At 61.1% G+C, this 23,140-nt stretch overlaps 3 protein-coding genes across 7 annotated transcripts in view; 2 read left to right on the top strand and 1 right to left on the bottom strand.

Annotated features, from left to right (window-relative positions):
* Positions 1–5,553, top strand: part of S100PBP (S100P binding protein) — a 23,572-nt gene extending 18,019 nt beyond the window's left edge. For 3 of the 4 annotated variants that reach the window (XM_040086004.1, XM_040086002.1, XM_040086003.1), the window contains exon 5: positions 5,369–5,553. In XM_040086004.1, the coding sequence (XP_039941938.1) occupies positions 5,369–5,477 (109 nt within the window). In that variant the 3' untranslated portion in view covers positions 5,478–5,553. Of the gene's footprint in view, positions 1–4,280; positions 4,368–5,368 lie in introns of those variants that run through there. The other variant, XR_005704007.2, reaches the window with a different exon arrangement.
* The window catches only part of FNDC5 (fibronectin type III domain containing 5), a 15,082-nt gene extending 4,755 nt beyond the window's left edge, over positions 1–10,327 (bottom strand). The window contains exons 1-3 of one of the 2 annotated variants that reach the window (XM_040086008.2): positions 10,221–10,327; positions 1,812–1,927; positions 1,301–1,499 (exon numbers count right to left, since the gene is read on the bottom strand). In XM_040086008.2, coding sequence (XP_039941942.1) covers positions 1,301–1,499; positions 1,812–1,927; positions 10,221–10,299 — 394 coding nt within the window. In that variant the 5' untranslated portion in view covers positions 10,300–10,327. Of the gene's footprint in view, positions 1–1,300; positions 1,500–1,811; positions 1,928–4,432; positions 4,558–10,220 lie in introns of those variants that run through there. The other variant, XM_040086009.2, reaches the window with a different exon arrangement.
* Positions 10,328–19,875: 9,548 nt separating this feature from the next.
* Positions 19,876–22,727, top strand: HPCA (hippocalcin). Its single transcript, XM_040086010.2, has 4 exons — positions 19,876–19,910; positions 21,297–21,741; positions 22,204–22,309; positions 22,541–22,727. Exons 2-4 carry the CDS (start codon positions 21,364–21,366, stop codon positions 22,636–22,638), a joined length of 582 nt encoding a protein of 193 aa, XP_039941944.1. The 5' UTR covers positions 19,876–19,910; positions 21,297–21,363; the 3' UTR covers positions 22,639–22,727.
* The last annotated feature ends 413 nt before the right edge of the window (positions 22,728–23,140 follow it).

Consider the following 23,140-nt stretch of genomic DNA (forward strand, 5'->3'; position numbering starts at 1 on the left):
CCTGGAAGTGTCCAAGGCCAGCTTGGAGCAACCTGGAGTAGTGGAAATGTCCCTGCCCATGGCAGGGGATGGAACAGGATGAGCTTTCTGTCCCTTCCAACCCAAACCAGTCTGAGGTTCTAGGATTCATCCTGTGGCATCCTGAGGGGCGGAGGCAAGGAGCAGGGCAGTGTTATCTGTCCCTGTGGCTGCTCTCTCTGCTGTCCCTATCCCCGTTAGTGCCATCTGCACCTGTCACAAAGCCTTGCATGCTCCAGCAGTTCCAGCTCAGGAGCGTGGAGAGCCTGGCAGGATATTTTTCAGCGGAGCCTTGGGATTCAGAAAGGAGCAGAGCCTTTTTGCAGGGAGTTATTCACCTCCTTGGCTTCAAAGCATTAAGGAGATTACAGCTCAGACCCGCAGGAAAGAAGCAGTGCTCCTCTTAGTGCTTCCAGATAAACAGCAATTCAGGATTTACAGCCTCCAAATCAGTTTAATAAAGAGAGTCGAGGACTCGCATCCTCAGAACCACGGCCAAAAGCCCTGGAACAGGCCGGCCCGCAGCAGGCAGGGAGGGACCCGGGTGTCCCCACAGCCCTGCATGCCAGACCCTCTCTGGAGCAGGGTTCTTCCTGGCAGAAAACCCTCGACAGCCTGGTTTGGCTAAAGAGGAGCTTGCCAATGAGGAAGTGCCTGATTTTCTCCCTGGAGGTACTGAAAACCCAGCTGGATGTGATCCTGGACAACCTGCTCTGCTTGACCCTGCCTGGGTGATCTCAAGAGGCCTTCCAACCTCAGCTCTCTGTGATTTGGCAGAAATATTGAAAATTTAAGAAAAGTGGGAGCCTCCGGGTATTTTTTTTCCCCTGAGATCCAAACACAGGAGGCCCCACGAATCCCACCAGTGCCCTGTGGGCAGCGGTGTGCCCAGTGGTTCCTCATGAGTTCATGAATATCCCCTGGCATTCTCCACTTGTAGGGAGCAGGGCACAGAGCTGCAAACCTCTTCTTCACTTCGTTAAATCTCATCTGAAACCAGAGAAGCAGCAGCCACCTCCAGCAGCATCTCCCTGTCACCTTGTGCCCTCAGCACATCCTGAGAGGACGCTCAGCCCCATGAGTGTTTATCCCAAAGGGTTTATCCTGTTTATCCCACAGGGTTTATCCCATTTATCCCACAGGGTTTATCCCATTTATCCCACAGGGTTTATCCCATTTATCCCACAGGGTTTCTCCCAGCTCCTCTCACCACACAGGATCCTGGTTCCTCTCTGCGGAGCCCTGTGTCCCAGGGGCCACGTAGGAACTCACCCACACTTGCCTTTATTTTTAGAGGCTAGTTTCTCAGCTTCCCTGGGGGTCTTGAAGAGGACTGGCTCACTGGCAGGGCTCTGGCCTTGGATGCTGATGGCCTGGACATGCACAATGTACTCAGTGTCCTCCTCTAGGTCCCAGAGGGCACAGGAGCGGGTGGTGGTGTTCACCTCCTGGATGAAGCGCAGCATCCGCACGTCCTTCTTCTGGAAGCCGAGAGAGGAGAGCACAGAGCGGTGGAGAGGCCTCCCCGTGTGCATCTGCTGGCACCTAAGGCCACTGCTTCCTGCCCTGCCCACCACGTGGATGCGGAGAAACCGTCGGGATCCTTCCCTCTCTGCAGCCACCGACGCGCAAAGCGCCGCCGCAAAGGGGACGGGGGAGCCAAATCCCCTCCGGAACCACGAGGGACAGGGCGGGAAGGAATGGGCTTAAACTGCAGCCAGAGGATTTGGGAACTGAAGGGACCTGAGGGGGAGATGGACGTGGCTGAAACTGGGTAATTCTAGGCACGGTACCTGTTGGGAAATGGCAAATCCAATGACAACTTCGTCTTCCAGGACATCCCAAGTGACCACGGCCGAGTTGGCTTTCAGGTGTTTGACTGTGACATTTACTGGAGCCGACGGGCTGTCTGCAAGGAGGGAGAGCAGAGCCTTTTCAGGGGCAGGAGGCACAGCGAGGGCAAGGAAAGGAGTGGAAAAGGACCTTCCTTAGGATCCATTTTGGATATGTGACCTGGAAATTGCAGGTACTCCAGGTGTCAATTCCCATGGCGGAGCTAGGAGATGCCACCTGAGAATATGAGTTGCATTCAACACGGGTTCAAACTGGTAAAGGGGAAATTTAAGTTAAATATAGGGAAGAAATCCTTCCCTGGGAGGCTGGTGGAGGTTGCCCAGAGCAGCTGTGGCTGCCTCATCCCTGGAAGTGTCCAAGGCCAGGTTGGAGCAACCTGGGACAGTGCAAAGTGTCCCTGCCCATGGCAGGGGGTGGGACTGGCTGATCCTCCTGCCCCTTCCAACCCAAACCATTCCACGACTCCATGTGCGAAATACCTGACCCTTGGGAAGAATTTCTTGAACACCACAGCCGAGCCCTGAGCAGCTCATTCATCCCATCCTCCCCAGCCACGTTTTCCCCTGTTGCTCCCTGACAGTGACAGCTGGGAGGAAATTCCAGCTCTGCCATGGAAGTGTGCACACCGAATACTTTGGATGAGCATTCCGGAGGTTTGAAACGCGGGAGTGGAGTAACTGGGACAGTTTCTTTTGCTTTTCCCTGGTAGAAAAATGTTTCTTACAGTGTTTTGTGGCTGATGGCAGAGCACAGCCAGCGAGCAGCCACTTGGAGCTGCCAGGACACGGTGGATACCGTGATGTGGAAAGGGCAGGCCAGGAAAGCAGGAGCCTGAGGCTCTGTGTTGATCCCCAGCTCCAGAGCGTGGCTGAATTTCCAGCAGGATCCTCCCAGCCTTGCCAAGGTCAGCTGGGTTCCTGCACAACCTCCCCAGGAGCCTGTTCCTGAGGGAGCTTCCCAGTCCGAAGCCCTTCCTGGCATCTCGAGGGAAGGTTTTACCTCCTGGGCTTGGCACAGCTCTTCCAGCTGGACTCTGCTCCCGCTCCTCTGGTCAAATTTAATTCAAAATCTTCAGTTTTGCTCTGAACCCAAAGCAGTGAATGATCTGAGTAGCCCCAGGAGGTCAGTGGGGTGAGGAAGAGTAATTTTATTCTAACTTTTATGATAAATGAATACTTTTATTTCATTATAAGCACCCCTTTGGGGCTGGGACGGGTCACCAGTACAAGAGGGGTGCACTGTTGCCCGTCTCCAGTGACACTTGTTGGATTTATGGTCATTCCCAGCCGCCTGGATGGAGCTGAAAATATTCGAGCTGTAGTGTCGGTGTCTGACATCACTCCTGGTGAATGTTCCCCCCGGGAACAGGGGAATAACAGGAGCACAGAATTCCCCAGCTGAAGGTCACTTGGCGCTGTGATCCCTCATTCCTTTCACAGCCAGCAGAGAGACCCTTAGGAATAAAACGTCTGGAGAAGCCATTCGAGCCAGACTGAATCTAGTGAATCCCTCAGTGGGAAAAAAAGTCACTGAGTGGCTGAATTCACACGAATCTGTGACTTTAGGAGGAGCAGCAAGTCTCTGTGATTCCACAGAGGGATGCCATTCCTCTCTGGAATAACGATGGAGTCGGTGTTAACCCAGAGCATTCTCATCTCCCGGGGCCTGGCCATCATGGAATGAGGCAGAATTCCTCAGCCGTCCTCTTGGAGGATGGGATCCCTCACCATCCTCACCCTCGCTGCAGCAGCAGTGCCAGTGACGAGCCGAGGAGGGAGACAGATCATCCTCCCCATCCCGGGATAGAAGTCCCTTCCAAAGCCGGCTGTGACACGAGGAAGGGACGTGGGTCTGCAGCTCTTCACCTTCCCCCGTGACTGAGCCAACAAAAGTCGAGTCTAATTTTAGGAAGGGGCGGTCAGCAGACAGGAATGTGCACGGGGAAGGTCTGTGAGTCATGCCTGATGAATTTGCTGGAACATACGGAGGACATGACGGAGTTGAGGGATGGGAGACAAAACAGTCTCCAGCTGCAGCCAAGCACTTCGCCCTTCCCGGCTGCGCCGCTCAATCCCGGCGTGGTTGTCTTCCCTGGGTATTTTTAGGAGCTAAATTTTCTTTTTTTTTTTTTTTAGGAGCTACCACTGACTTAGCTAGCTTCAGTTGGAGGAGGGCTTTGAAAAGAGATGAATTAACCCCACAGGAACAGAGAGCAGAGATCACGGGAAAAAAGCTGGGAAAAGGGAACAGCACTCTGAGCGTTCGGGTCCCCTTTGAAATTTGTGACCTTGAGGGAGGCACAGCATAAAAAGTGTCCGAGTTTCCTGATGGCATAAGATATGGGGGAGTTGGGAAGACCTTGAAGAGCTGGAGGAGAGCAAAAAACTCTTCTGGGAAGTGGTGGGAGAGGGTGGAGAGCTGTGAGACAGGAGGGAAGCACTCGGCAAAGCTGAAACCCAGAGCCTGAAGCCTCCAAAACTGGAATCTGGATGGAGGTGAGGGAGAAATCACCTGGAGTGGGTGGTCAGGAACATTCTAGAACCTTTCTTTGTAGGAATACCTGAGAGGGGGATGGGGTAGTGAAGTCAGCAGCTCTAAAATCCAGGAATCCAGGACAGCAAATCCCAATGTGCCTTCCCTTGCGCTGCTACACCCAAATCAGTGGTGCCAAACCAGCATAAAAACACTAAAAAGAGAAGTAAACCATGTTGGACAGAAAGACAAACCCGGGAAAATGAATTTCCAGCTCCCAGAGCTGCAGGAATAATTTGGAACCTAATTTTTCACCCATGAGCTTGCTTTTCTCCCCATTCCCAGGAGATGAAACGATGAGATCATGACTTCCTAACACCTAAAACACCGTTCCAAGATATTCCACACGACTTTTGGCTCCCTGGCCCTGTTGCAGCTCTTTGTTAGTACCAGCCTGGCTGAGATCAAGTGGGAAAGGTGTAATTCCTGTAATTTCCCAGCTGCCTGCAGGGGGTCGGCAGCTCAAGCAGGCCCTCGAGGTGCCAGATCCGAATTTTTGTTTCCTTCTAGAGTCATGTGCAACTCCTGGAAACTTTGCTTTTGTGCCTGTGGCAGCCGGGAAAGCTGCTGGTGTTCTGGGAGCAGGCACAGAGGGTGGGAATGCTGCAGGGATAGCATGGAATGGGTTGTGGATCAAGGGGGGGCGTTTTTTGTGTCTTTTTACTCCAGAGCTGCTGAGGGCAGCATATTCCCTGTCTGCTCCCTAAGGGAATGGTGCAAGATTCCTGCTTTAGCGCTTTGACTTCATCCCAGTGCAAGATGCTGGAGCAAATCCCACCCTGCAACCTGGCAGAGGATATTTACCCAAATTTGGATGGAAAAATAGTCTCATTTTCATGTCATCAGAAATCGCCCCTCCCCTCATTAAGGGGTGATGATTTAAGCCGAAATCGGGACTTTTAAACATGAATAGCAGCTTAAAAGGTGCGGATTTCTAAAATCCCATCTCGTTTCCTTCCCACAGACTCCGAACTCTCCCATCCCCTGGGGCCAGCCTTCCTCGGTTCCGCCGTGCCTGGGGCCCTTTTGGCAGGAGCAGGTCGGAGCCTCCGCTGTGCACCAAAAAATCCTGAGCCCTGGAGACGATCCTTAATCCCTTCCCGATGCTGAGAACCCCTCCCTGCCCTCCATTAAATGTTTTCCTCATTATTGTTGGACTTTAATTGGAGAGAGAGGAACCCCACACGCACACACTTTACAACTCTGGCTTCGTTGTGGGCACAGCTGGCACGAGGAAGAGGAGCCCACCCTCTTTCCCTTTGAGGGAATCCATGGATTCCCCGTGGGAACTGTGGCATGGATGGGAGGGGTGGGAAAAAGAGCAGGGAAAAAAGTTTTGTTCCATCCCACTGCTGCCGTCACCTGGGAATTGGGGGGGGGGGGATGCTGAATATTGGGGTGTTCAAACCTGGGGGTGTCTTGTAGGATCAGGGAGGGACCCGGGCCACAAAGGCAGCGCTGAAGGAAAGGAGGAACCTGTGGAAATGTCACATCCTTGGGGTCACCTCAGGCCAGCTGAGCCTAGGCCATAGGTCTGGAATGAAAGTGTATTTCTGGATTTACCTCTCCAGCCAAGGGGCCCCCAAACGCCCTGAATTCACCTCTCCCATGGAGGTGCTTGGAATTGCATCCCTCCTGAGGCTCTGCTGTATTCCCAGCATTTTCCAGTCCACTCAGCTCCTCTCCCGAGCAGCTCCTTCCCTGCTGGGAAGGGCTTGAGCTGCCTCCGAGCCCCGGGGACATGGTCTGGTGAGCCGGGGCTCTGAAGCAGCTCATTCCCTGCTTTCCAGCTGCCCTTTCCTGCAGGAAGCAGTGAATCCCAGCCTTAATTCCCAGCAGCTCCTGATTCCTGCCCCACAACCTTCCCTGGGGACGCAGGAGATGAAAGGACACGACCTGAAAGGAGCATCCCTAAAATCCATGTGATGTTTTCTGCCATCCCCGACGCCCTTTCCCCGAGCGTGGATTCACACAGAGCTGCTTTTGCTGCTTCTCTGTGCTCTCCCAGCATGGATCCCATCCGTGGATGTAATTGCTTGTGGGTTTTATGGGATATGTAGGAAGGGCTGGCACATTGTTCCGCATTCCCAAGGGTTTTAATGAAGGGAGCTCCAGGGGAATGTGTGGGAGCAGGGATCATTCCCATTCCCGGCCCCACGGGAAACGGAGCTGTTTGCTGAGATCCAGCGATTTCAAAGAGCAAAGAGGCCAACTGGTGGTTCTTCAGCTGGGAAAGAGGCAATTATTTCCTGCTGGCCGCTCACTTCCCTATAAAAATGGGATATTAATAGGCCACCAGCCCCCTCCTGCCCACCCCTTGGCTCTGTGGTTGATTCCCCAGGGAGCAGCTGCCCAAACGTGCTGGAAATGCTGCCAGGGAGCGTGGAGCCTTTTCAGGGAGCACAGACTGTGGCCAGCCAGCCATTGGGAATTCCTCAGGGCAGAAGGAAGGAATATTTCTACCCTGGAGAGTCCCAGAGACAGGTGAGATTCTCTCAGGGGTCCCCAAATGTCACAATTTGGGTTTAAACGCTGCCAGCTGAGAGCAGAGTCATTCCCTTCATGACATGTTTTATCCAGGATCCAAATATCCACGGAGAACTGGGTACCATGAGCTTTTCCAGCTCCTCTTGTCCCACTCCTCTGTAGTATCAGAGCAATCAGAGGGGTGAGGAGGCCTGGGAATTTCCTGGGCAGTGCTGGATGCTGACACCAGACCTTTCCCAGGATTTCACTGCCTGCTCCCGGCCCAGCTCTGCTCTCGTATCCCGCTTTTTACTGCACACATAAAGCTTTGCAGCTTCATTGCTCAATACATTTCTGCTTTTAACTGAATTATACTTGATCCAGGCCCTAATTCAGCCTCTGGGCACTTCATAAACCAGCACGAGTTTGTTCAGCAATGAACATCCGAAGGGTGAGGATGGATCCAGGACCAGCGCAGGGATGGCACTGCCACGGAGTGCGTGGTTAATAACTGCAAGCACATCTCCCTGGGAGGAATCTCCCTCTTCCAAACTCTGTCTCCTGCTAGGAATATGCTTGTGGAAAAGGATGGCTCAACCTTGGCTGCCTCTCACAGCACCATCCCCACTGAGAGCCTGACACCGGGGTGAGAAACCTCCACATCCCAATTAAATCCCTCCTACGCCCAACGCAGAAATCAATAAAGCGCTTACGCCGCCCATCAGCCAGCCGGGAATCTCCCCGGCCTCTGGGACGGAGGCAAAGGGCTGGAATGGGTTGGTTTGTTCTTTCCAAATAGCTGAGAGACCTTTTGCTGCTCCCTTGAGCGTGCTGAGCTCGCTGCTCGCCCTGATCCACGGGTGATCCCAGCTCCCTGTGAGCCTGGGGGAACACATCCGGCTCGGACAAGCTGGGAATCAGCGCCTGGAGGCAGATTGGCACCTTTGCTTTGCTCTCCTTCCCCCTGCGAGGCTGAGGGGCTGGGTGGTGAGGGGTGAGGGTGGTTTGCAGTGGCTCAGGGGGTGAGGACACGCTTCAGAGCTGAGCAGAGACCAGAGTCCAGCCAGGAGGGTTTGGCGCCTTTTTGGGCAGCTGAGGTGGGGGAGCTGTGAAGGAGCTGCTCAGACTGGAGCTTGTCCAGGCCCTGAGAGCTGGCAGGGGAGGTTTTACCTGAGCATCTCTGCTCTCCACCTCACAAAAATAAACCGGACCTGAGCTGCTCTGCGGGCTGGCACCTCGCAGTGAGGCTCTTTGCAGGTCACAGGAGCTGTGGCCTATGTTGTGGTCTCCCATCATCGCCCCACTGCTCTTTGAGCCCCGAGCCCAGCCCAGCTCCCCTCTCTCCATCAGCTCAGCCTAACGAGGAGGGGACTGCTGGCAGAGCAAAATTAAATCCTGTTCCTGACTTGCCAGCCATCCTGGGTGTTTCCTCAGGGACCCTCTGAAGCAGGGGGAATGATGGGAGAGCATCACCCACCCAGGTGGGATTCGGGGGTTGCCAAAGAGCCTTGGTGTGAAGATTATTTCTCAGCCACCTCCTGCTCCTGCTTCCCCTCCTCACTCACCTTGGCATCACCTTGGCAAAAAATGGTCCTGCCTGGCCCAAATCCCTGAATTCAGAGCAGGGCCTGTGCTCGGTGCCACTCACCAGCCCTTGCCCTGGCATTGCCAGCGGGGAATTTGCACCAATCCCCTCCCAGGAACGACGGCTTTAATCTTTCCTGGCAGGAATTATTTTAAACTCACTCACACGAGCTCTGGGTCCAAAGGGGATGGACCCTGGAGCTTCCATCCCTGCCTGGGAATGATCTCCTCCCCACGGGCTTTTCCAATGACTCTTGGCTGGCGTGCCTTGGTGGCCTGGTGGTCACATCCTCAGGCAGGGCTGGGGACACGCAGCTGGTGGCGACGCTGCCGCTACCTCTGTGTGACCTTGGCAAAAGCACTCCGTGCCCTCACCCCTCTGGAAAACAGGGACAACACAAGATCTCTGCCCCGCCTGGCTGCAGGGAGAGCTCGTCAGGAGCCCTGGCACGGGTGGCACGGAAGGAGGAGGCAGTGGGGGGTGCGTGGCACCACACCAAAGTCACAGAGCTCACCCTGAGCTCCCGGGAGCGTGGCACGGACAGCTCCCAGCCCAGGCGGGAGCAGGAGGTGGTTATGGGCAGGGACACAACTCCCTGTTTACTCTGGGATGCCAGCTGAGGTGATCCAAGGGTAAGGAAGAGCAGGGAAGTGGCCTAGTTTACAGAAAACCCCCAGCGCTGTCACAATTGCAGACGCCTCCATTGTGCCGTGGTGTTTTCCTCCTCGCTCCCTCCCTTTGGGAATGTTTCATTAATCTCCCCGGATCTGGCAGTTGTGAAACAGCAACTTCAGAAGCCGATTCCTGGCCAAGGACGGGTGGCAGAGCTGAAAGCATTTGGGGGTTGCTGCAGCCCCGACAGGGGCCAAATGTAACTCCAGCAACTTCCAGGGATGGCTGGAGCGAAGGAATTTCCACTCCCTGGAGCTCTGCATCCCTAATAATCACCCCCAGCCTCCTGGAATGCAAGATATCCTGGCAGTCAGCAGCCTGTGAATCAAAGCAGCTGTTCCACCAACATCTTGCAGCCAGCGAAGGAGACAGCCCTGGGCTGCCTTGGGAGGGTGACTGGTTTGTCTGGGGAGCTCCACCAGCGCTGCCCACTTCACACCCACACAGGGGCTGCTGGGGCCAGTGAAGGCAAGAGTGGATTTGGGTCCATCCTGGTAGCTCCAAAATTAGGTCCAGCTCAAGAGGCCATCGCCTTCACCACAGATCCCCCGCTCCAGGTGACCTGCTCAGCTCAGAGGGGCCTGGTTTTTGTGTCCAGCATGTGCAGTGTCCCTGGAGGGGTGGTTCCTCTGGGGCCACCGTGGTTCCTCTGGGACCTCGGTGCTTCCCCAGCGTTCACAGGGCTCCCAGCAGAGCCTGGCTGGGCCCTGGGCAGCCGGGAAGAGGCACTGGCAGAGCAGACCTGGCTTTGCCCCGTGACACGAACCGAGGCCGCTGCTCGGGTGCCCAAAACCTCCCCCAGCGCAGGACGAGGGGCTCCTCTCCCTCTCCCCGCTTCCACATCTCCCGGGGATGCCCACACCGGGACACGGCGTGGGCGAGCTGCCCGAGCCCGGCCGGTGCCGCGGGGCTGCGTGTCCCAAACCGCCGCCTCTTCCTCACCCAAATCCCGGCAAAGTCCCGGCGCCCCCGAACTCCGTCCCCTCGGCGCAGCCCTGCCCGCTCACGCTGCTCCCCTCCCGGGGGTCTCTCCTGGCACCGAACCCCCTCCCCACAGCCCCGGCAGCCGCTCCCGGGGCCCGGCCGCCCGTACCTGCCTCCACCGGGCGCAGACCGGCGTAGCTGAAGCAGAGCAGGAGCGCGGCGCCGGTGCAGCCGAGGAAAGGCTCCATCCCCCGCGGCCGCTCGGGGCCGGGCCGAGCCGCTCCGGGCCGGGCCGGGCCGGGCCGGGCCCCGCCGGCGGCGCGTCCTGCGGCGGAGCCGTTCAGCACCGCGGAGAGCGCCGGCGCCGGTGCCGCCGGTACCGCCGGTGCCGCCCGGTGCGGCGCGGCTCCGCTCCGCCCGGCAGCGCCCGGCTCGCCTCGCCTCGGCTCGGCTCGGCTCGGTTCGGTACGGTACGGCTGGGTTCGACCGGGAGGCGGCCCCGCCGAGCCCCGGCTCCGCCCGCTGCAGCGCCGGGCAGCCCCGCTCCGGTCCCTCCCCCGGCCCCGGGGGCGGCGGGACGGGGACGGCTCGGGCCCCCCGCCCAGCACGGCCCCGCTCTCTGCCTCAGTTTCCCCGTCCCGCCCCTCCCGCCCCCTCCCGGGGGCCGCTCGGACCACCGGGGGTCCCTCTCCCAGCCGGGAGCAGCCCTGGGGCACAGCAGCGGGGACGTGTCACCGCCGGAGTGTCACACAGCCACCGGGCGCTAAATTCCGTGGCCGGAGGATACGAGGAGCCTCTGGAATTAGCCGTGCCTCCAGGTTAATTAACCGGCACCCTCTGATTGATGCTCGCCGGTGATGGGAATAGAGCCCACAGCTCAGCCGCCAAATCATGCGACACTGGAGGGGGGGACCCTGCTGTGACCCCTCTGCTGCTCCCCAGCAGCAGTGGGGTGTCCTGGATCTGTGAGGGGTGGCACTGGGCACGGGTGACACTGGGCACGGGTGGCACTGGGCACGGGTGACGCTGGGCCCGGGTGGCAGATTCCAGCGCCCACGGACAGCTCTGGCTGGGAGCAGCCGGCCGTGCCGTGGGTGGGAGGTGCTGTGTGTCCCTCTCTGTCCGTCTGTCCCAGGTGTTCCTCTGCCACCTGCCCGGGTGCGCTGGGGGCTCCCGGGAGCGTCGGCGGGGTCCCCACATGGACGGCAATCCCGGTCCCTAGGGTTTGGTTCATGCACTGAGGGTTTTTCTCTGCCCATCCACCCAGCTGGGTGAAGAGGGGACCGAATCGGGTGTGAGGAGCTTTGGCAGCCCCTGCCACCCTCCCTCAGTGCTGCTTGGGGGGCACAGAGAGAGACCCCCAAGCTGAGGAGTCCCCAAAAATCCTTCCTGGACAAGTGATGGCACCCAAGGGAGAACCAAAAAGCCCCAGCCAGAGCCAGGGCACAGCCCTGTCCTGCCAAACCCGTGCTGTTCCACCTCTCTTTCCCGAGCCTGGATGACAATTCCCAGCACGGTGCCTGTGCCATGGTCCGTGCTGCATCCCAGGGAAATGCCTGTGGTGCCTCCCTTTCATCTCCTGCCTGGCAGCCGATTAAAATTTCATCACTTCAGCGCTGGAGAAGGTGCAGGGAGCCCCAGGATGGAGAGTGGGGTTCAGCCCCTCACTGGAGCTGCCTGCACTGAGCTTGGGGGCTCCCCAAATCCACACGTGAGTGGGCTGGAAGGAGCAGGATTTGGGCACAGCCATGCAGGGATGGTTGGGATGGAAGGAGCAGGATTTGGGCACAGCCACACAGGGGTGTTGGGATGGAAGGAGCAGGATTTGGGCACAGCCATGCAGGGATGGTTGGGATGGAAGGAGCAGGATTTGGGTGCAGCCATGCAGAGATGGTTGGGATGGAAGGAGCAGGATTTGGGCACAGCCACACAGGGGGGGTGGGATGGAAGGAGCAGGATTTGGGTGCAGCCATGCAGGGGGGTGTTGGGATGGAAGGAGCAGGATTTGGGCACAGCCATGCAGGGGGTGTTGGGATGGAAGGGGCAGGATTTGGGCACAGCCACACAGGGGGGGTTGGGATGGAAGGAGCAGGATTTGGGCACAGCCACACAGGGGGGGTTGGGATGGAAGGAGCAGGATTTGGGCACAGCCACACAGGGATGGCTGGGATGGAAGGAGCAGGATTTGGGCACAGCCATGCAGGGGGTGTTGGGATGGAAGGAGCAGGATTTGGGCACAGCCACACAGGGGGTGTTGGGATGGAAGGAGCAGGATTTGGGCACAGCCACACAGGGGGTGTTGGGATGGAAGGAGCAGGATTTGGGCACAGCCACACAGGGGGTGTTGGGATGGAAGGAGCAGGATTTGGGCGCAGCCACACAGGGGGTGTTGGGATGGAAGGAGCAGGATTTGGGCACAGCCACACAGGGGGGGTTGGGATGGAAGGAGCAGGATTTGGGCACAGCCACACAGGGATGGCTGGGATGGAAGGAGCAGGATTTGGGCACAGACACACAGGGGGTGTTGGGATGGAAGGAGCAGGATTTGGGTGCAGCTATGCAGGGGGGTTGGGATGGAAGGGGCAGGATTTGGGCACAGCCATGCAGGGGTGGCTGGGATGGAAGGAGCAGGATTTGGGTGCAGCCATGCAGGGGTGGCTCCAGGCCGGGCTGCTGCTTCCCCTGGGCATTTCTTCACCAGAACATGAGGCTGGGCAGGACACGCTGCTGGGCTCAGACTCCTGATGGTGCTTCTTCCGTGGCCTGCACACCTGGAGCAGCATCACAAACCCCAAATTCTGATACCGGTGATGCCAGAACAGCTCCGGGAAGGCAAAGCCGAGGTCTCAGCAGGATGTGCCTCCATGCCAGCAGCAGCAGCAGCAGCACTTCCCCGTCTCTGCAGAGGGAACTCCAAGTCCCCCAGCAGTGAAATGGAGGGATTGGCACACAAACCCAAGGGTTCCCTGCCTGCCTGGAGCCCATCCTGGGCCGACAGGGAGCTGAGGCTGGGCCCCAGCACATGGCACAGGCAGTGTTTTACCCCGGTGGCCCCTGGCAGATGCGACAAGGCTGGTCCCTGTCATCCCGCTGCCTCCCAGGAGGGCTTTGGATGTGTCCTGGTATTTTTCCAGAGGCTGAACACAGCTAGCACCACAATTCCTCGGCTTTTTCCTTCCCCCCCTTTCCAAATAAAGGAGGAACATTGCTCTTTTCCAAGCCCGTGACGTCAGCAGGTGCCCTGGGATGTCACCACCGCCCCGAGGTCCCCTCCAGGGGCTCGGGGACAGCCCGTGCTGTGCTTGTCCTTTCCCTCTCCCCTCTCCTCTCCCACCACCGGGCAAAGCCTTTTGGGGTGTCCTGGTCCCCCCGGTCCCCTCTGGGCTCCCCGCGCCCTGCGGAGCCTCCTGCGCTTCCCAGCCCATCACTATTCAAGTCACACCGCGCCCGTCACGCGTCCCCCGTCTGCCAATTAAGCCCCAGCTCTAATTACGCACTCAGGCTCCGCAGACGCTCCTCTTCCCTCTCCCGGCACCAGACGGACACCTGGGAGGCCACCAGCTGTCCCCACCCCTCCCAGCCAGCCCTGTCCCACCTCACCCTCCTCTAGGAGCCGGGCACCGAGCCCACAGCTCTGCGACACCCCCAAAAATACCGTCCCTAAATCAGTGCTGCGGTGTGGGGCCGCGGTGAGGCGATTTCTGTGCAGCCCACGAGGGAAATGGGGGCGCGCAGAGGTGCTCTGGGTGTCCCCCAGGAGGGACAGTCCCAGCCCCGGGGGATTGTGGTGGCACACGGGGATGCTGGCAGGTCTGGGGGGGGCCCTGCTGCTGCTCCCCAGGTGTAACTGTGCCCTCGGGTCACCCCCATCCCTCACCCGTCACCCTGTGACACCCCAAACCCTCGGGGGAACGGGGCCCCGCACCCCATGGCACACCCAGCTCTTGGGGAATGCCGGGGATGTAGGGTGTGGAGTGAGCAGGGGGTTCAAGGGGTGAAAAGGGCACAGGATAATGGGGTACAGGGGGTGTAGGGGGTTCAGGAGGTGCAGGAGTTCCTGCCGGGAATGCGGGATTCAGGGATCCAGGGATTTCAGGAGGTGCCAGGAGTGCGGGATTCAGGAATCCAGGGGGCCCAGGAGGTGCCAGGAATGGGGATTCAGGGAACCAGGGGGTTCAGGAGATGCCAGGAATGGGGATTCTGGAATCCAGGGGGCTCAGGAGGTGCAGGAATGGGGATTCAGGGATCCAGGGGGCTCAGGAGGTGCCAGGAGTGCGGGATTCAGGGATCCAGGGGGCTCAGGAGGTGCAGGAATGCGGGATTCAGGGATCCAGGGGGCTCAGGACGTGCAGGATTCAGGGATCCAGGGGCCTCAGGAGGTGCAGGAATGTGGGATTCAGGGATCCAGGGGGCTCAGGAGGTGCCAGGAATGCGGGATTCAGGGATCCAGGGGGCTCAGGAGGTGCCAGGAATGCGGGATTCAGGGATCCAGGAGGCTCAGGAGGTGCAGGAATGTGGGATTCAGGGATCCAGGGGGCTCAGGAGGTGCCAGGAGTGCGGGACTCAGGGATCCAGGGGGCTCAGGAGGTGCCAGGAGTGCGGGATTCAGGGATCCAGGGGGCTCAGGAGGTGCAGGGACAGCGGGGAGCCCCCGCATCCCGGCGCTGCCGAAAGCCGCTGCTGCCATCTGCCGACACCGCGCCGGGCTCGGCCCCGCGGGGCGCCGGGAGAGGATGGGGGGCACAGCCCGGGACCCCCCAACATCCCCCCGGATCCCCCGGGACAGCGCCCGCACTCCGGCCCCGCACCCAGGGGCGTCTCGGGGGTTCTGCCGCCGGGGGCTGGGGGCGGCCGGGGTTGGCCAGGAGGGGACCGGGGTCCCCCCGCTCGGAACCCCCCGGCTCGGAGACCCCCGCCCAGGCCCCCCGAGCCCCTGGCCCGGCTACCGCTGCCCCGCCGCGGCCCCTCGGGCCCCTCGGCCACCCCATGAGAGGGGGCCAGAAGCCACGAGAGGGAGCCCGGGGCCCGCGCGTGGCCGTGGCACTGGGGATAGTGGTGGCACCGGTGGCACCGGTGGCACTGGTGACACTGGTGATGGCGTTGAACCCCTCCATTCCTTGAGGAGGGCGGGAGGACAAGGGACAAGGGACAAGTCTGGGTCCAGACCCCTCTGGGCTCCAGACCCCCCACTCTCACCCATTCCTGCATCCACGGGGTCACGACCTTCCCGCGGTGGCAGTGTCACCTCTGTCCCCAGGCTGGCACACACACCCTGGTGCCCTGACCCCCCAGCAGAGCCCGGGGACACGGGGACACGGGGACATGGGGACATGGAGACACGGGGACAGGGGGACAGGGGACATGGGGACATGGAGACAGGGGACAGGGGACATAGGGACATAGGGACACAGGGACACAGGGACACAGGGACAGGGGACACGGGGACATGGGGACATGGGGACATGGAGACACAGAGACAGGGGACATGGGGACACGGGGACATAGGGACACAGGGACAGGGGGACATGGGGACAGGGGACATGGGGACACAGGGACATGGGGACACAGGGACATGGGGACACGGGGACATAGGGACATGGAGACACGGGGACAGGGGGACACGGGGACATGGGGACAGGGGGACACGGAGACACAGGGACATGGGGACATGGGGACAGGGGGACACGGAGACACAGGGACATGGGGACATGGGGACACGGAGACAAAGACATGGGGACACGGAGACGCAGGGACACAGAGACACAGGGACACAGAGATACAGGAACACAGAGACACGGGGACACAGAGATGTGGGGGCATGGGGACACGGGGACATGGGGACATGGGGACACGGGGACACAGAGATGTGGGGGCATGGGGACACGGGGACACGGGGACACGGGATGGAGCAGCCCCGTTATGAAACATCCCCGCATCCCCACGCTGCTAAGTCAAGGTTTAGCGAGAGCGGCTCCTGATCCAGATGAGATGGGGCATCACAAAGGGCTTTGTATTCCAGAAGCCTATTAGAGGTTTAAATTATACAAATGGGCTTTTTACCAAAGATCCTCATTATCTGAGTATTTGCTTTTAATCCCCGGCTATGCCTGAAGCCCCTGCCTCACCCTGCCCTGCTCACCTTCCTCGTGTCCTCGGCCGGGCTGGGGGGACAGGGGCACGATCCGGGGACAGGGACACGATCCAGGGATGGGGACACGATCCGGGGACAGGGAGACGATCTGGGGACAGGGACACGCTCTGGGGACAGGGACATCATCTGGGGACAGGGAGACGATCCGGGGATGGGGACATGCTCTGGGGACAGGGACATGATCCAGGGATGGGGACATGCTCTGGGGACAGGGACACAATCTGGGGACAGGGACACGATCCAGGGATGGGGACACGATCCGGGGATGGGGACACGATCCAGGGATGGGGACACGATCCGGGGATGGGGACATGCTCTGGGGACAGGGACACGCTCTGGCGACAGGGACATGCTCTGGGGATGGGGACACGATACAGGGACAGAGACACCATCAGGGGACAGGGACATGATCCAGGGACAGGGACACGATACGGGGACAGGGACACGATCTGGGGACAGGGATACCCTCTGGGGACAGGGCCAGATCTGAGGACAGGGACACGCTCTGGGGACAGGGACAAGATCCAGGGACAGGGACACGATCCAGGGATGGGGACACGATCCAGGGACAGGGACACGCTCTGGGGACAGGGCCGTGATCTGAGGACAGGGACACGCTCTGGGGCCAGCAGGGAGGGGTCTGTGGGGCATTGGGGACACCCTGCTTGTGTTCGCTGGCACAAGGAGGGGCCGAGCCCCTCTTGCTTTGCCCTCTCCCGGTTTGTCCCAGTGTCCCAGAAGGTTTTGGGGTGGTGTCTGTGGCGTGTGCCGAGCACCAAACCTCCACGGACACACCCACAGCCATCCCGGACACACCTGGGCTCCTTCCGCGCCACCCTGGCCGCGTGGGTGCTCCCGTGGGTGCTCGGGGGTGATGAGGGCGGTGAGGCTGATGCTGGACCCCAAATCACCGAGCTCTGAGCATCATCGAGCTCGGGGACAACGGCCAGGGCCACTCCGAGGCCACCACACACTGCCCGGGACGCACAGAGGTGTGTGCGGAGCCCTGAACCCCGGTCCTGGGGCGCAGGGACACGGCGGTGTCCCCTCCCCTCCCGGGGTGTCCCCTGCAGCCCCACCGCGCTCTGCCGCAGCCAAACCTCGGGGGGCTCCACGGCTGCCATGGCAACGCAGGAAATTCCCACAGAAATCCCTGCAGGGAGGGAGGAGGAGGAGAAGGAAGAGGAGGAAAAAACGATGGGGGGAACTCCCAGGCAGGCATCACCAGCACCCCGCGTCTGTCCCCAGCAGCTTTGGGAGGACGCCACAGGGGATCTTGTGGCTGTTCCAGCACCACAAGGACCCGGCCCTGGCACCCCCAGGACACCCCGATCCCCGGGGGCACGAGCTGTGGTGCCCATCCCCGTGGCAAGGGGCTCTGGAGGGGGCTGCAGCCATAAAAACACGACATTTTGGGGTGGAGGGGGTGGGAGCCAGGCGGGATGAGCTGCGGGGTGTTTGCCCCAGGACGCTGTAAATCACTGGGGGTTTGATGTCCGTGCCCGTGCCCCCCTCACGGGCATTATCCTCCCTCTCCCTCCCACAATCCCTGCCGGCACGGGGATTAGGTGGGTTTAGGGTCGCGTCCGAGTCGGAAATGGGATGCTTTCAAATCAGCCTGCGTCAGTTGTGCCTCTGTCATTCATGCCCAGGGGGATTAAAATAGAGATGAAGATTATCGGAGGGGAGGTGGCACCCCCACCTTGGGGGCCCCCGCTCTCCCCTGCCTGCGGGGTGCTCAGCTCCAGCCCAGGACATCTTCCCAAAGGCACAAACCTCTCCCTTCTCCTCACCTTTCTGCTCGTATCCCACCCCAACACCCTTTCCAAATCTCTTTCTTAAACGGGAGGAAACACCGCTGGCAGCATCTCCCCTCTCCAGCTCCCGTGCTTCCAGCCCAATCCCAATCCCAAAATGCTCCACTGGGCTTGATATCGGTGCACAACCCCCCTCTCTGGAGCTCAGGGGGGGTTCCCAGGTTCATCGGCAGGAATTGCTCATTCCTGTGGTGTGTCAAGTCCCTGTGGTCCTCAGGGCCTGGGCTGCTCCTGTTCTCCACCTCTGTTTGGTCCAGAGCTGCCCAGCCGTGTTCCAAAACACACCTCAGGGTTTTGGATGCTTTGCCAGGACCGGTCCCTGTCTCCTGCCCTGCTTCAGCCTGGGGTTTTGGGCCTGGAGGTGCCAGGTGTCCCTGGGTGGGTGCCCCAAGCCCCTCGGCCTCACTGACCAGGGACTGGTTTGGGCTGGGAGGGACCTTAAACCCGCCCAGTGCCACCCCTGCCATGGGGACACCTTCTGCTGTCCCAGGCTGCTCCAAGCCCCATCCAGCCTGGCCTTGGACACTTCCAGGGAGGGGCAGCCACAGTGTTTTAATGCCCAGGAGGGTTTGGGGTGAATTAGCCCCATGCTGGCTCCTTCCCTCCCCAGCTCCCCATCCCGGAGCAGCCACCCCAGCGCATTCCTGTTCCCCCAGGCCAGCGGTGGAGCCGTGGATTTAATCACTTGATGCATTTTCGTTTGTGTAATTCCAAGGAGAGTGGCTCTTCCTCCATCTGCCCCTGCCATCTGCTCCCCACGGCCGTCCCGGGCTCTGCAAACCCAGGGAGTGGGTGCAGGGACCCTGGAAAACCTGCTGGGAATTGCAGCTCCTCATGGAGAGCATCTGTCTGCACTGGAGTCTTTTCCCAGTGCTCTGAAAGCCACTTTGCTCCTTACTGGAGTGACTGCGGATGCTTTGCTGCCCTCGTCTGAGTCCTGGGGACACTCAGCCCAGAATGTCCCTTCCTAGCCCCAAAAAACCCGGCTTGGCACCTTCTTGGGCCAGTGCAGACAGCGTGTCCCAGTGCTCCCAGTGCTCCCAGTGCTCCGAGTGCTCCCAGTGATCCCAGAGCTCCCAGTGATCCCAGTGCTCCCAGTGTTCCCAATGTTCCCAGTGTTCCCAGTGCTCTCAGCCTTCCCATTCCCCAAAACCTTCCAGTTCTCCCAGCGCCTTAAAATATCCCAGTGCTCCCAGTTTCCCCAGCATTCCCAGTGCCTGAAAACCTCCCAGTGTTCCCAGTGTCCCCAGTGTTCCCAGTGCTCCCAGTGTTCCCAGTGCTCCCAGTGTTCCCAGTGTTCCCAGTGTCACCAGTGTTCCCAGTGTCCCCAGTGTCCCCAGTGTTCCCAATGTTCCCAATGTTCCCAGTGTCCCCAATGTTTCCAGTGTCCCCAGTGTTCCCAGTGCCCCCATGTTCCCAGTGTCCCCAGTGTCCCCAGTGTCCCCAGTGTCCCCAGTGTTCCCAGTGCTCCCAGTGTTCCCAGTGTCCCCAGTGTCACCAGTGTTCCCAGTGTCCCCAATGTTCCCAATGTTCCCAGTGTCCCCAATGTTCCCAATGTTCCCAGTGTCCCCAATGTTTCCAGTGTCCCCAATGTTCCCAATGTTCCCAGCATTCCCAGTGTTCCCAGTGTTCCCATTCTCCAAGAGCTCCCAGCGCTCCCAGAGCCCCCCCAGTCCTCTCTTCTCGGGGTGTACCAGGGGCTGCCCCCGAGCCCCCCTCCGTGGGGCGGTGCCCGGGGGGTGCGCGGTGTCCCGGGGCGGGTGGGGGTCCCGGGGGGCGCTGCCCCGGTGCCGGTGCCCCCCCGCCCCCCGGCGCTGCAGCGGGCGCTCCCGGCGGGCGCTCCCGGGCTGCGGTGGCGGTGGCGGAGGCGACAGCGGCCGTCTCCGGGCAGGTAGGAGGTGGCGGGGACTCGGGGCTCGGGGGAGACGCGCACACACCCGAGCGGGGGGCGCTGAGGAACCGGAGAGCCCGGGGCACCGGCACGGACCCGGCCCCGCGCACGTCCGTCCCCGCCGGCGGCTGCGGAGCCGCCCCCGCCCCGCCGCAGCTTTCGGGGGTGCTCGGTGCCCCGCTCGGTCCCCGAGGATTCTATCGGGAGTGCCCGGTAAAGCCTCTCCACGGGAGGGAGCTTCCCTTGGGTGTGTCCCCGGCAATCCCGGGGTGTCCGGTTTGGGGGGAATCCCCTGTAACCCCCTCCCCTACCCCGGGATTCCCTGGGGGTGCCCAACCACCCTTCCCGAGGTGTCGGCTTTGGGGGAGGGGTCCCTGCAGAGCCCTCTCGGGGTGCTGAGCCCCCCACGGGTGCCCTCCCCAGGGGCGGGAGCTGCCCCGGGCGGTGGGGAGGGGTCACAGACCCCGGCCACTGGGGCTGGTGGGGTCGTGCCAGCCCCGGGGGGACAAAACTGGGGACCCCTGAGCGGGGTGGGGGACACGCAGATCTTTCCTCGGGCTGTCGGAACGCGGCTGGGGCCGTGGTGGGGGGTGATGGAGAGACTCTGCGGGCTCCCATCCCCCTGTAACTGCGGGGTCCGGCCCTACCGGGCTGCTCCTCTCGGGGATTCCGGCTTGCCCTGAGATCCAAAGGGATCTGCGGCGAGTTTGGGGGCGCTGCGGCCGCTCCCTGCTCTGGATAAGGCAGCTCCCGGCACTGAAGCCCCTACTGCACCCCTGAATCCCCCCGAGCCCTTCCTCTCCCGCGGAGGGGTCACGGCACAGCCTGGGGGGCACCGCAGGACGGCGGCGGCGGGGCAGGGTGGGGGACCCGAGGTGCGGATATTGGACGCCCTCCCCTCCGAGCTGCTCGGGGCTGATCCTGCTGGGCTGCTCTAGGGGCACCCTGGGGGCAGAGAGAGAGCCCCGAGCCACCCCCAGCCCTTCCTGGGGATCCAGTGCCCGCCGGAGGCATCAAATATTCACGGGGACAGCGGAGGAGCCGAAAATAACCCTCCTCCGAGGGATGTGACCCAGATCCGGCCAGCCCCAAAGCTGCGCCGCACCCAGAACCGCCGGCACCGCTCTGCCGGGGCCGAACCCATGCCGGTGCCCTCCTCCCGCCCCGCTGATCCCACCTATATATCACCTATATATTATGCAAATGAGCTGTAAGGGCTTATTGCGCAAACAGGAGGGGGCTGGCGCTGCCAGGCGCTGGGTGGTCCCCGGGGCCGGCCCCGACGGCTCAGAGCGGCCGGCGGGGATGGAGGGAGCAGCATCGGCGTCCGGCCGGGTGTCCGGGGGCTGCCAGGGAGCGCTGCCCCGTCCCTCTCCCCTCCTGTAGCTCCCCCGAGCCCGGCCAGACCCCTGCCCCTGCAGCGCTCGATCCCCACGGGGCTCGACCCAGCGGAATGGGGAAGCAGAACAGCAAACTCCGCCCGGAGATGCTCCAGGACCTGCGGGAAAACACGGAGTTCTCCGACCTGGAGCTGCAGGGCTGGTACAAGGGTTTCCTGAAGGACTGTCCCTCGGGCATGCTGGACGTGGAGGAGTTCAAGAAGATCTACGCCAACTTCTTCCCCTACGGCGACGCCTCCAAGTTCGCCGAGCACGTCTTCCGCACCTTCGACACCAACGGCGACGGCACCATCGACTTCAGGGAGTTCATCATCGCCCTGAGCGTCACCTCCCGCGGGAAGCTGGAGCAGAAGCTCATGTGGGCCTTCAACATGTACGACCTGGACGGCAACGGCTACATCAGCCGGGAGGAGATGCTGGAGATCGTGCAGGTACCGGGCTGCTCCCGGGTGCCACCGCGGAGGAGCGGCCGCTGTCGCCTCCCCGGGTGTGGGTGGGTTCAGGATTTGGCCCCGTGGGATCCCCGGGGGTTTTGCAGCACCAGGGATGAACCCGTTGCTGCCTTCAGTTGTGGATGCGGGGATGGTTTTATCCTGGAGCATCCCGACTCCTTCCCTGCCTGGGGGTGTCTCTGTTACCCCGTCCCGGGACTCTTCCTGCGCTCGAGGGCGGGCAGTTGTCACCCAGAGTGACCTGATGGCTCTCATGGCCACTGCGGTGGCATCCCAGTGGCCAAATCCTCCCGGCCCTGGCTGTGCTGGGAGCTGAAGCCCCCCACAGCCTGATCCCACGGGGAGGGTGTTAAACGCCAGGGAAGCAAAGCCCAGAGCTCTGTCGCTGTCCCGGGTGGGCAATGCCAGGAGCCCACCCCTCACCCCTTCTCCTTGTGCCAGGCCATCTACAAAATGGTCTCCTCGGTGATGAACATGCCTGAAGATGAATCCACTCCGGAGAAAAGGACGGACAAAATCTTCCGACAGATGGATACTAATAACGACGGTAAATGAGAGGAGCTGAGGGGATTAGGGAAAGGTCTCATGGCTAAATCCAGGGCTCTTAGAAGGAGCCGCACGCACGCTGATTAAATGGCTCGTGGCCACTGCTGTGGAGGGGCTGAGGGTGCTGGGCACCCCAGGGTGCTCCTCCCGGGTGGGAGGTGGGATCTCCACGGGCTGTGCTGGGCGGTCTCCGGTGCCGGGCGGTGGCTGAGCCGTGTCCCCTTCCCCGCAGGGAAGCTCTCGCTGGAGGAATTCATCCGAGGGGCCAAGAGCGACCCGTCCATCGTGCGCCTGCTGCAGTGTGACCCCAGCGGGGCCATGCAGTTCTGAGCCCTGCCGACCCCCAGAGCATCCCCCAGAGCCCCCCCCGACCCCGCAGACGGTGTCACTGTCCCTTGCCCGGACCCCCGGTCCCTGCTGTGCCCCCACTGCCCCTCGTGGCATGAGAGCTGGAGCCCGGCTGATATCGGGGTGAGGGGACAGCGCCCATCCCCGGGGGCTCCTGCACTGGTTTAACTGGTGGGAGGATGGAGGCAGGGTCTGCCCTGAGTGAGGACAGTCCCCGCCCTGACACCGGGGCTTGGAGCAGGGGACAGCCCAGCCCAGGTGGGACAGCCTGGTGGCCGAGGCAGCAGGCGTGGGGACACAGCCCAGGGGACAAAGGCGCGGTGGCTGGGGGTCCCCAGCCCCTCATGACGGCACCGCCACGGGCCAGCACAGGGGAGGGGGCCATGCTTCTGGTCTTTCATACCTGCAGAATAAAGTTTGTGTCAGTGCAGTCCGTGCTGGGAAAGGGGACGTGGAAGCCCTGGGGAAAGTTCCTCCGTGCAGG

Source organism: Hirundo rustica, chromosome 25, assembly GCF_015227805.2.
Source record: "Hirundo rustica isolate bHirRus1 chromosome 25, bHirRus1.pri.v3, whole genome shotgun sequence".
Taxonomy (NCBI): domain Eukaryota; kingdom Metazoa; phylum Chordata; class Aves; order Passeriformes; family Hirundinidae; genus Hirundo; species Hirundo rustica.

Bases quoted from the DNA above. Each gene is read 5' to 3' on its own strand.
- HPCA (XM_040086010.2), top strand. From the start codon at position 21,364: ATGGGGAAGCAGAACAGCAAACTCCGCCCGGAGATGCTCCAGGACCTG. The intron at 21,742-22,203 runs GTACCGGGCTGC...TCCTTGTGCCAG, and splicing joins AGATGCTGGAGATCGTGCAG to GCCATCTACAAAATGGTCTC. The intron at 22,310-22,540 runs GTAAATGAGAGG...CCTTCCCCGCAG, and splicing joins GATGGATACTAATAACGACG to GGAAGCTCTCGCTGGAGGAA.